The sequence below is a fragment of the Ipomoea nil genome, unplaced genomic scaffold, assembly GCF_001879475.1.
Source record: "Ipomoea nil cultivar Tokyo-kokei standard unplaced genomic scaffold, Asagao_1.1 scaffold0099, whole genome shotgun sequence".
In the NCBI taxonomy this organism is placed as follows: Eukaryota; Viridiplantae; Streptophyta; class Magnoliopsida; order Solanales; family Convolvulaceae; genus Ipomoea; species Ipomoea nil.
Genome location: NW_017616527.1, coordinates 303,395 through 315,081, shown reverse-complemented (window position 1 = coordinate 315,081; position 11,687 = coordinate 303,395). Strand labels below are relative to the sequence as shown.

The following is an 11,687-nucleotide window of genomic DNA, read 5'->3' as shown; positions in this document are numbered from 1 at the left end:
AAACGACGTCGTTTTGGGAGGCGCGCGGCGCACAATGCTATGTGCGCCGTGGTGTAGGGTATAATGATTGATCCCTCTTCCTTTGTAATAATAATAAAAAAAAAAAAAGAATGTAAATCTAAATAAATATTGAGTTTCGGCAATTATAGTTTTGACATTCAAAGTTGGTACTTGATTTATTGATATTTTTTGGCAAATTAAACTAGGAACCATGATCCACAACATTATATTGAAATATGGAGTATTGACAAATGTTATATTTTTATTATATTGAATATTTATTTATAATAAACTAAAACTTAACTTTTAGATAGTATATATACCAAAAATTGACATTCAACATATTAAAAATGATTTTTTTAAAACTTAATTTTTAAAACCAAAAATTGACATTCAACATATTATGAGATGGTTGACCAACGAAATTTCGATGGCGTTTGGAAATCTTTCATGCGGATTCATGTGCGTATCGATGTAACAAAACCTCTGAAGAAGTGTATGTGGATGAAGAGACCTGGTGGTGATTGGTTCTGGATCGATTTACGCTACGAATGTTTACAATCCTTTTGCTTCTATTGTGGAGTGATTGGACATGGGGAACATTTTTGCTCTCTGGCTCCTGTGCGACCAGTGGCGGGGGTGGAGAAGCCATTTGGGCCATGGTTGAGAGCTGGTCGTCGGCGGGGATCGGCTCTTGTGGTGAATCGATGGGTGGTGTTGGATCCCACACTTGTAACGGTTGACAATCATGGGTCATTAACTACGGCAAGTGAGGGAGTCTGGACAACATTTAAATGCATCTTTAAATGAGGGTAATGAGGGAGTAAAGGTAGATATGTAAATGAGCAGGGTGAGGCTGAGGGCGTGGTGGTTATCGATCCTAAGAGGCGTAAGGTTGAGGGGGAAGGTGAGGGAGAGGTATGGGGTAGTCCTATGATTACTGAAGGTCAAAATATTTCTTATTCTGATGAGGTGGGTCCTGGAGTCCAAGCCCACCAGGCCGAATGAGTTGCTTCAGTTGGAACTGTCGTGGGCTTGGGAATCCTACGGTAGTTCATGTGTTGTTGGGCTTTATTCGTTAGAAAAAGCCTTTGTTTTTTTTTATCGGAGACTTTAAATAATTCGTCGGTTATGGAGCGTGTTCGTGTTCGATTGGGTTTTGATAATTGTTTTACGGTGAATGCGGAAAGTCGAAGTGGGGGCCTAGCATTGCTCTGGAACGGAGGCTTAGATGTTGAGGTGGTAAGATATGCCAACCACAATATTGACACAAAGGTCCGGCAAGGACCTCTTATATGGAGATTTACGGGATATTACTGCCACCCCGAAAGACATAATCGCCATCTCTCTTGGGCGACTCTCAGGTACCTCACCACTCTTTATTCCCTTCCTTGGGCTCTTATGGGGGACCGCAACGATATCTTGGGAGCTTGGGAGAAAGTGGGCAGAGTTCCACAGCCTCGATGGCTGGTTAGGGGGTTTCGAGAGGCAATTCGGGATAGCGGGTTAACTGACTTCGAGTTTGAGGGCCACTAGTTCACGTGGGAACGTGGGCGGGGAACGGAGGCTTGGGTTCATGAGAAGCTAGATAGAATTCTCATTAGGGGAATGGAGGGACTCGTTTCCTCGGGCGAGGGCATGGTCTTTAGAAAGAGGAAGTAGTGCTTATATGCCTTTATTTTTGTTGATACAAGGGGTTAGAGAGCATAGATACCCGCGTAGACCCAGGTTTGAAATTCTTGGGGAGACAGCGCAGAATGTCGTAGGGTTATGGAGGATTTTTTGGCTTCTGGGTATGAGGGGGATTTAGCTGAGAAACTGGTCCATTGTGGCCGGCGGGTGTGGGAATGGGGGAGGCGTCAAGGGAGTAGTGATGAATTGGAGTTGAGACGTTGTAGAGACCGGATGGAGTGGTTAAGGGGTGCAAGGGTTTCTAATAGCGTGAGAGAGTTTGGGGATGTTCAAAGGAAATATTTGGCTCTTCAAAAGGCCCAATGTGATCGATGGAGGCAACAAGCGAAAGTGAGGTGGTATAGAGGGGGGGGGGGGGTGTAACACCCCACTTTTCTAACTCTTAATTACATCTCTAAACAGACATTAACATAAACTATGCAGCGGAAAACTAGAAGATAAGTAGTGGGAGTGTCACCGCCACAATCACCATTCTTTGGTGATTGCACAGGCAAAAATGGGTAAAACTACAAATAAGATTAAGTCTGGGTACTAAAAATAAATACTGGAAAAGTAAGGTGGAAAAACGTCACCCCAACACAGTCTACAACAATCCTCAAACATAATATCATAAGTCTAAATCCATAACATGATCAAAAATAAAACGAGAGTTTAGACATCTCAAACTACGAGACTAATCTAACTCGATCTCTTCTCACTGCTGGGCCCACCTGAAAAGGGTTTTGCAAGCAACAGATAGACAAACAGGAAAAACACCCGTTAGCACGAAGCTAAGTATAACCACACTCAACCTTGTAAAGCATTCTAGCATATACTTTGAAAACATTTGATATCTTTATGCAATAAGCTAATCTCAAAACATCTTTAGATTATCATATTCTTTCTAAATGCTTGCACCCTATAATATCAGTTGGCATGCTTATATATGTATAAGACTGATCATGTATATTCTTCTACATATAGACTTCTCAAATAGCTTATCAAGCAATTCATGCTTACAATAGGATCATGTTAAAGGACGACTAGTACAAAATTGAACATAGAAGATTGACCATAAACGACCATTGTTGAAAGAATAATTGTCTAAACTTAGCCCAAAGAATCGCGGTGGCAATTTTATAAATAAGTGATCAATAAGCCACCACCATTATTAACTGTAATGGTTGCTCATTGTATTTTGTATTTATTTTAAAAGAAATTGATTTATAATAGGCAACTATTTTTAATAAAAATAGTTGCCTTAAAAAAGAACTTGTTTTATAATAGGCAACCATTTCTAATAGAAATAGTTGCCTAATATTAACCCTAGATCTACCCACCGGGTCAAAATCTATCCTCTCACACTACTCTCACCCCCGCTTCAAAACCTATCACGTACAGATAGAAAGCTCTGCTCCGATCGACACCGTCTCTGCCTCGATCGTCTGACTGCCGGACACCGCCCGCCACAACACCCACCGCCACCACGCCGTTGGCCTGCGGCGACGCCACTCACCGCGACGCACCACCACACGCACAACACCATCGTCCACCGTCGCACGCCCCCACCTGGTCGCACCGCCACAGCCGCCACCCCCGTCGACGCCACAGCCGCCATCCCCGCCGACGCCACTGCCGCCTCCCCAGCCGACGCCACTGCCGCGCCGCTTCTCTCGCCGACGATCTGCAGGTTAGTTTTATTTTATTTTTAATTGTTTATATATATATATATATATAGCCGACGCCACTGCCGCGCCGCTTCTCTCGCCGACGATCTGCAGGTTAGTTTTATTTTATTTTTAATTGTTTATATATATATATATATATATATATATATATATATATATATATATATATATATATATATATATATATATATATATACTTACTTACTTACTTGTTTAATTATATATATAAGACCTCAAGGGAGTAAGGTCTCGTCGAGCTCGATTCCAGAGAGTCTGAGGATCAATCTACAAAGTACGAATTGCTCCATAAATTTGATTTCTTGCTTATCACTGTTAGCTTTATAGCCTGATTCAAACTGGATTTATGCAATTGAAAGCACAATTGATACTTTAATTGATTAAATTATATATATATATATATATATATATATATATATATATATATATATATATATTTTTTTTTTTTTTTTTTTTTTGAAATATTAGATGCATTAAGGAGTAAGGCTATGAAGAAATTCGTTGTGAAATTGAGATGTTGCAGCAGTTTAGTCATCCAAATGTTGTTCATTACCTTGGGAGCTACCAAGGAGAACTGGAGAAGAGTACCTTTGGGTGTGAACTAGGGCATTTACCTAAAATCTTAACATATTCTTCAACCGGCTTACTCATCCGGCTAACGGAAAACTCTCCATTTTTGACCGGTAAGTTTATTTATATATTTTAATTTAATTTATTTCAAATATTATTGTTATTGTGATATTAGTAGCCAAGATTGATTAGTGTTGTGATGTGCTCTGCTTCATCGTATACTGTTTTTATAAATTACCCAAGTCTGGCTACTGCTTTGTATTATTGGGGTCAGGAGAGGTATTTCTGCAATGTGGATTGTCCATGATTTGTTAATAAACAGTATCTTATTGGCTATGTACTCATGTAACTGTTTTTATACTGTTTGCTGTTGTGTTGTGTTGTGCTCTACTTCATTGTATGAACCTTATCAAGCATAGTGTGATTGTTCGCATATTGGGAAGTACTTTATTGATTGAATAACATTTTAGCAAACAAAAAAGGCCAGTTCTTTAAACACTTGATTGTTTAGAGAAAATCTGTACTATTTTATTATTATTTTTTTTTATCAAAAGGTGATCCCAATCAAACAGGGAAATGAATGGAACAAATAAAAAAAGATTGAAGCTATGGTTTTTCTGGGATGCAAAATGTTATAGGATTACTCCATCACGTACCCCATCATTGGAGAACTACTATTGACTATATATTACGTACGTACATACTGTGATCATTAGTTTTGTGCTTTTCATTTTAAGTGAGATTCAGTACACTTTTCTTTCCTCCTTTATATACTAACTTGTGCAATCAAACTTGGATTCATTCTCCCAGAAAAGGGTGTGCTATCATTTTTAACCCTGTGGTGTGGTCATGGTTGTTTCTCTATTTTGGCTAAACAATCTTCTCATCTTTTTAGTTTTCTATTTTCGTAATAATAATCTGTTTTTGGCATTGAGGCAATTTAATACATCTAGTATATAATTTTTAGGGTATTAGCATTGATGCAATAAGTATTGGCTGAGGTCTAGGTTGTTGGCACTGATAGATTTAGGTAAAGATAGAGCACTGCAACAAATGATTTGCATGTTGTATTGTTGATAATGCCCTTCTGGCCTATCTTTTCATCTATGGAGAGGGAAGATATATCAGCTTTTCCCTGTAAAGACTTAAATATTGGATTAGGTATGATTTAGGTTGTTTGCCTTCATGACCTAATCCATGAATATGATTTTAGGATATTTGCTTTCCTGTTACTCCTTGTAAAGTGTTAAATAGCCTTCATACATGTTCTAATTGCTAAATTTAATTATTTCAGGGTCTGCACATATGACTTGGAAGGAGAGGAAGGACTTGGAAAACAAAAAAGTGGTTTCTCTTGGGGGAAAGGTGATCCCTTTTTTCTAGAGCATTGGTGTTTGGTGTAAAAGTAAATGTTTCTTTTCATTTGTTGTGCAGCCGCCAAAGAAGCAGAGACTACCACTCAGTGTGGCTCGAGTGATGATGAAGAAACAGAAAGAGAGGGAGCAAAAAGAGTTAGAAGAGGTTGGTTACTTGTTCCTAGCCCCCCCTTTTTGTTCCTTCTGTTTTCTATTTATTCTTGTTTTGATTGTTTTGCTTCAGTTCAAGTTTCTAAATCCTGTGGTCCTAACTATTTGTTTGTACAGAGTTTAATACTAAGGCGATTTGGGGTAAATTATGGCTCTAGCTCTAGAAGAGTTGCTTAAAGGCGCAACCCAGAGGATAGGGTACTGAAATCGAGTGATCGTGATCCCTTTCTAGACGGACAGATGGTGGAGGAGTATACTGTATACGGCGGTATTGGTGGCTGGAATGGCGGTTCCGGCCATGTGACTTCCAAACCGGAGAGACACTAACGCGAAACAGGCATAGGGTTCTCCAGAGAACATTCTCTATTGCCCTTCATACTCTATCTCTTCTTCTTCTTTGCTCAGGTTCACTTCTTTTCCCTTCCTCTTTCTTCCATACAATTCTCATTTTATTTTATTTTCTGTATTTATTTATGGCGCACATCGTAAATAACACAAGTAATCTTGCAAATGTATGGGATCAACAACAAATGTGGCTTCTGATTTAGAAAAAATTAAATAAAAATTCCACTATATATAAGACAAATTAAAAACTTGAAATAATGTGGTTAATTGTGTAAAAAATTAATATGAATTTGTATATGACAACTGTCCATCTGATGTTTGTAGATGTGTAGCGGATAAGACTAAGATGGTATTTCTATTTTGATTCAATAATTTTCAATTTCTTTTTTTTTTTTTTTTTTTTTTTTTTTGTGTTGTGGTTATTAGAAAGCTGTGATAGTGCGATTGATATGATCACCATAATGTTGATGAAGAGCATTACAAGGGAGATGAAAGATGTGAAGGAGGGGAAAAGAAGGATAGGGCAGGAAGGGAGGCAATGGCAAAGCAGGAAGTGCAATCACATGCCCCGGCACGTTCCACCGCTGCAATCAATTTTTATATCTTTTTCCTTTACACCCGTTTTGAATAGCTCTTTTGGGGAAATTAAAATCAAATATTTTCTTTTGTAGCTTTTAATTATTTTTAATTTAGAATTGTAAATATGTAATTGTATATGCTGTAAAATAATAAATATAGTTTTAAAATTATTTTTATTTATTTTTTTATTTTTTTAAATCAACAATACGCGACCATTTCTGACCAAGAACGGTCATGTAAAACTTTTGTAAAAAAATATAAAAAAACAATACGTGATCATTCTTGGTCAAGAATGGTCGCGTATTACTAACAATGCGCGACCATTGTGTCGATGCCTTTCCGCGAGCCTCTTATAGGCGACCATTGTCTTTTATAATGGTTGCCTATTTGCAATTTTGTACTAGTGGACTATACCACATGTATTTACATGCTTTCACATTCTTACCACATAACTTGATAAGTGGAACTTCTACTACAACACGATAATCATGCTCAAAGAATATCTCAAGTTAAACTTCTCATTAAACAATCTTTTACGATGCTCTAATTGTATACAATCATGTATAACATTATGATCATGCTTCTTATGCAATCTAGTGCAACAATATATCCATACTCATATGCAATCTAGTGCAACCATATAATCATACTCTTATGCAATCTCGTGCAACTATATAATCATACTCTTATGCAAGCTCGTGTATCAATAAAATCTTACTCTTATGCAATCTAGTGCAACAATATAATCAGACTCCTATGCAATCTAGTGCAACAATATATTCATACTCGTATGCAATCTCGTGCAACAATATACTCATACTCGTATGCAATCTCGTGCAACAATATACTCATGCTCATATGCAATCTAGTGCAATAATATACTCATGCTCATATGCAATCTAGTGCAATAATATAATCATACACTCATATATAAATTAGAGTACTTTCTGTGGAGGTTTCTTTGTTACTTTCTCGAGTCTCTCTTGACTCTCTTTCTTTATATCGAGTTTTTATTGACTCTCATACTTGAGTCTTTGTTGACTATCTTTCTTGAGTCTCTGTTGACTCTCTTTCTTTCTCTTATGCTCGTAGACGGCTTAGGGTTTCACATAAGTGTGACTCACCCCATCGGGAACGACATAATTCTGACCCAATATCTCCTACCGTCTACAGAACCAATCTCGTGGTTCAAACTCTATGAAATCAGGTATCAAGCTATTAGTGTGCACACCCCCTAACCAGGATTCCAAGCCTGGCGGGAAGTTTCCAACCTCGTAACGTGGGAATACGTCGCGTTACATATACTGGGACCGCAATGTCCATAAATATCTCCCGAGAGGAACATAGTCCAAATGGTATCCTCCAAAACCTCACTGATATAGATAATACATAACTATATCTCTCATACATTAACCTCATGCATGCAACAATTCTACTACTTCTCAATGCATCAAAGAAAGATATACCACATGCTTATGGTTTTTGAAAGTATTCTTGGACTCACGTTGGTCCTTTATGCATCTTTGAAATATGACTCATGTGAAATGTCAAAATGCTCTAAAATATGCTTATAAGTCATGTATAAACTAACATGAAGTATTCAAGGATATATCATCATGCTCGGTTTGCAAAATAGCAATTTCTATACATTTTACACAACAAGTATGCTTTTATTCTCATTGATCAAATAATACAATTTAATCATGCTTTCATAATAAATCATATTCTCAAAGGATCTTGCTTATATACTCAATAAAACATTATCAGATCACGATAATCAACAATTTCTCAAACACAGAGAACTTAGCAAAATATGCACTTTGTAACATTTCTTCACAAAATCCTTCTTAACATACTTGTTTTAATTCAAATTCCACGAAATCAAAGCCAAAACGAGCGTCGAGACGAACCTGAAGAGCCGAGCCACAAGGGCTCGTAACACTCGGTCCAAAATGACACGTAGCTGAGCCACAAGGGCCCGGCCACTACACAAAATCCTTCACAGCCAAAACTTAGGGACCTGGGGCGGGACTCTTCATAGTGCCGGGACTAGACAACGGTCCTCCTCTAGGGCCGTGCCCTAGTCCCGTGCCACCACGGCTCTAGCCGGAAGCCCTTCTGATGGGCCGTGGCTAGCGCCGTCACTTTGATCTAGTGCACACTGTGTTGTGCACCAGATGCGATTTTACCTGTAAAAACTCATCCAAACAATTCCAAAACAATCTCAACAACTCACAAACACATACTAGATCACTTCTAAGCATAAACACATCAAAAGCTCATAGTTTTTACTCATTTCTACTCAAAACTAGGCTTCACAGAGCCAAATCTAAATAGGAATCCATGGGGTTATACCTCTTGTAGTCTAATCTTCTTGCTTGGATCTCTTCTTTCTCTTGACCTAGCTTGAGCCTCCTTCACCACCTACACTTCCCAACACACCTTCTATCCTTAGCCTAGAACCTCAAAGACTAAAGAAAACTAGAAAAGAAAAGATGCTAGAATGAAGGATGAACAAGCTTACTAGGTTGTTGTCTTTCTTCTTGTTGTTGGCAGCCAAGAATATGAGGAAGAGGCAAAGAATGGGATCAGGAAAATGAGATGGAATGAAGGGGTTTATATAGAGTTCAAAACCCTAAGATGATTCACAATGATTGATTGAGGACAAATGGGTAATTTCCCAAGCTAAAAGATGATTCTATAAGGGATTTTGGATGTCTTGTGGTCCACCATGTAACATGAACCATAGGCTAGAAATGTTATCTTTTATTACTTTGGGGTTGAAAGTGAATTTTCCCAAAAGCTATATGGATGAACACTTGTTCAAAATTCCGTTTTGAATTCTCCCGGTCTCACTCAGATAAAATTCTCGATTTAAATCTTGGTACGCGAAGTACCCGGAAACTTTGGAATTATCAAATGAAATTCATTTCTTCGGTATCGATTTAATTTTAAAATTGGACAAAATTAATTTATTCAAACACCGATTGATCGCAAAATTTTTTAATGGAGTGAAAAAGCTACTTTGGAATTTCTTAATACTGGATTTATAAAATGAAATTTTGGGTTGTTACACTCTATCCCCCTTAAAAGAAGTTTCGTCCCGAAACTTAGAAGAAACGGGTGGATCAAGTTCTCGAAGAGAAAAGGTGATATAACCAAAAGGTTAGAATTTTCTGCTGGAAGACTTGGGAAAGATTTAGGAATCTCTGAGTTCTTATCTATCTTATCTAAAATCTAACAATTGCACCAACTAATCTATAACTGAACATAAGAGCTTAACTAGTTACCTTGATTAAAGCCTCCCGAGGAGTCGCCTGGTGGCATGTAGCTTGGATCCCAACCATAGGGAGTCCATCTCTGTACATTCTCAATCCCCATCCTTTGCTCCATGACTGCAGCCCTTTGATCAAAGTCTGCAGAACCATAGCTCACATGAGCACTTAGATTGTCAAAACGGTTGTTGATTGGCGAGCTGTCGTAGGCTCCCAAATTAAAACCTTACAAATGTAGTAGCGGGAGTAAGGGTCGATCCCACGAGGAGTAACTAGTTTAACGTATGTGCTCAAATTAAAGGAAAGGGGGGTTTGGTATGAAAGTGATAATCAAACTAAATAAACGAATAACGCAATGAAAACAATATATTGAAAGCACTTATAATAGAAAACCTTGGTTAGTAATGATCCACCACCGAAATTTAACACTGATCATTGATTCAAAAGGTAATTAATATGCAATTGAATATTTGTCGTGAAATTATTTCATTTTCGTTTTCCCTTAGTTGTAGGTAACTAAAGCACACGCAGTTTAATTACCCCTAACTACTAAACAACCTAAGACAAGCGCTATAGATTTAATTAGTTAGCAGCAATAGGAACTAGAAAAACAGACAAACTAAATAACACAAGCACATGCGGTTGCATTTAATTTAGGAAAATATTCTACCCGAGTCCAATTATCATTAAGCCGTCAATAATTAACCCAATTGTTACTGAATATTAGAATAATTAAATGACACAATTATTCAAATAACTTAGAAGAATATTTAATACCCAAATGCATAAAAATTATATAATAAAAATAAATAAATAATCTTACAGCATAATCAATTCTGGGGCTTCAATTCACTAAACCAAGCTAAAGAAATTAGCCACGAATGGACATTGACAACAACTTTAAAGAATAATTGAGAAAGGAAGAATGAACATTTTACAATAGAAAAGTTTTACTATTTATATATTTCCTAAATTAATTTCTACCACCCATTTTCTACTTTTGGGCCTGTACGATGAATCTTCCATTGCTGCGCATGAACCGGTCGATGAAGAACCCTTTTTCCCATTGCTTCATTACGTATGCTGCTCATGGGGGGAATAAATAACATTAAACTCATATTAAACTTATGTTTAGTAATTGAACCAACAAACTAATATTAAAATAAAGTAAAAAAAACTTTGCAGCTAAAAACTTTTGTGTTTAAAATGTAATTTTATAACTAAATATTATTATAAAACCCTTATTTAACTAATTAATTATTAAACTCTAAAACAAAATAATTATTATATAATAGTAAATAACTAATGCAAAATTATTAAAAAGATGTGCGTAAAATAAGAGTATAAAATATGTCTATCAAATTCCCCCACCCTAAAACGTTTGCTTGTCCCCAAGAAAAAATATTATTTGCGAAGTAAGTTAAAATGAAATTCCCAAAACTCATAACACAGCATGAACAACAATCTGAAGCACCCTGCAATTAATAAGTTAGCACCCCTGTCTGAAAATTGAGAGAACTAAATAAGTAAGCCCTCACAGGAATATCACTCATCACTCAAGTGTTTGATGTGTATAAATTTCACTCAAGCTCATTCCTATAAAATTGCTCTACCATAGACTTGCATATCTTCTCAATCACCACTACAAGAGTCATGCATGACACAAATCATAAGGAGTTTCCACAGGTTGTAATGGGGCTAGGGTTAAGGTAGGAAATATTTAGGAAAGTAGCTTAAACAAAAGCTTCAAACTAGAGGAGCAAGCAAATACAAGTAATCCAACACCCTCAATTTCCATTCAAATCACATCCTATTGAGACTCCAACCTGACTATCATTTTCAAAAGTATATAATGCTTCCTCAGTATTACCAGAGTTTTCCCTTACTTCATTTATTTAGAAGTAACTTCAACTCAAAATCAATTGCTGATTCTTTCTCATAAATTTTCAGCAATATTTTTCTTTTTCAAACATATATTCTCCATTTCTCCCATTTCTTCATTTTTTCAATTTCCA

General features: G+C 36.9%; 1 protein-coding gene across 2 annotated transcripts; it reads left to right on the top strand.

Moving 5' to 3' along the window:
• The first annotated feature begins 3,589 nt into the window (after nucleotides 1-3,589).
• LOC109180361 lies at nucleotides 3,590-6,326 on the top strand. 2 transcript variants are annotated; one of them, XM_019329918.1, is made up of 6 exons: nucleotides 3,590-3,651; nucleotides 3,846-4,060; nucleotides 5,242-5,312; nucleotides 5,382-5,468; nucleotides 5,591-5,878; nucleotides 6,245-6,326. In XM_019329918.1, the coding sequence occupies exons 2-5, from the start codon at nucleotides 3,892-3,894 to the stop codon at nucleotides 5,648-5,650; spliced, it is 387 nt and encodes a 128-aa protein (XP_019185463.1). In that variant the 5' UTR covers nucleotides 3,590-3,651; nucleotides 3,846-3,891; the 3' UTR covers nucleotides 5,651-5,878; nucleotides 6,245-6,326. The 2 variants fall into 2 exon arrangements, with proteins under 2 accessions (XP_019185463.1, XP_019185551.1); XM_019330006.1 differs by lacking the exons at nucleotides 3,590-3,651; nucleotides 3,846-4,060 and adding an exon at nucleotides 4,555-4,639.
• The last annotated feature ends 5,361 nt before the right edge of the window (nucleotides 6,327-11,687 follow it).

What these genes read in the sequence shown, in the direction of transcription:
- LOC109180361 (XM_019329918.1), top strand. Translation starts at nt 3,892, where the DNA reads ATGTTGCAGCAGTTTAGTCATCCAAATGTTGTTCATTACCTTGGGAGC. An exon ending in AAACTCTCCATTTTTGACCG is followed by an intron (nt 4,061 to 5,241) that starts GTAAGTTTATTT and finishes TAATTATTTCAG; the next exon opens with GGTCTGCACATATGACTTGG. An exon ending in AGCAAAAAGAGTTAGAAGAG is followed by an intron (nt 5,469 to 5,590) that starts GTTGGTTACTTG and finishes TTGTTTGTACAG; the next exon opens with AGTTTAATACTAAGGCGATT.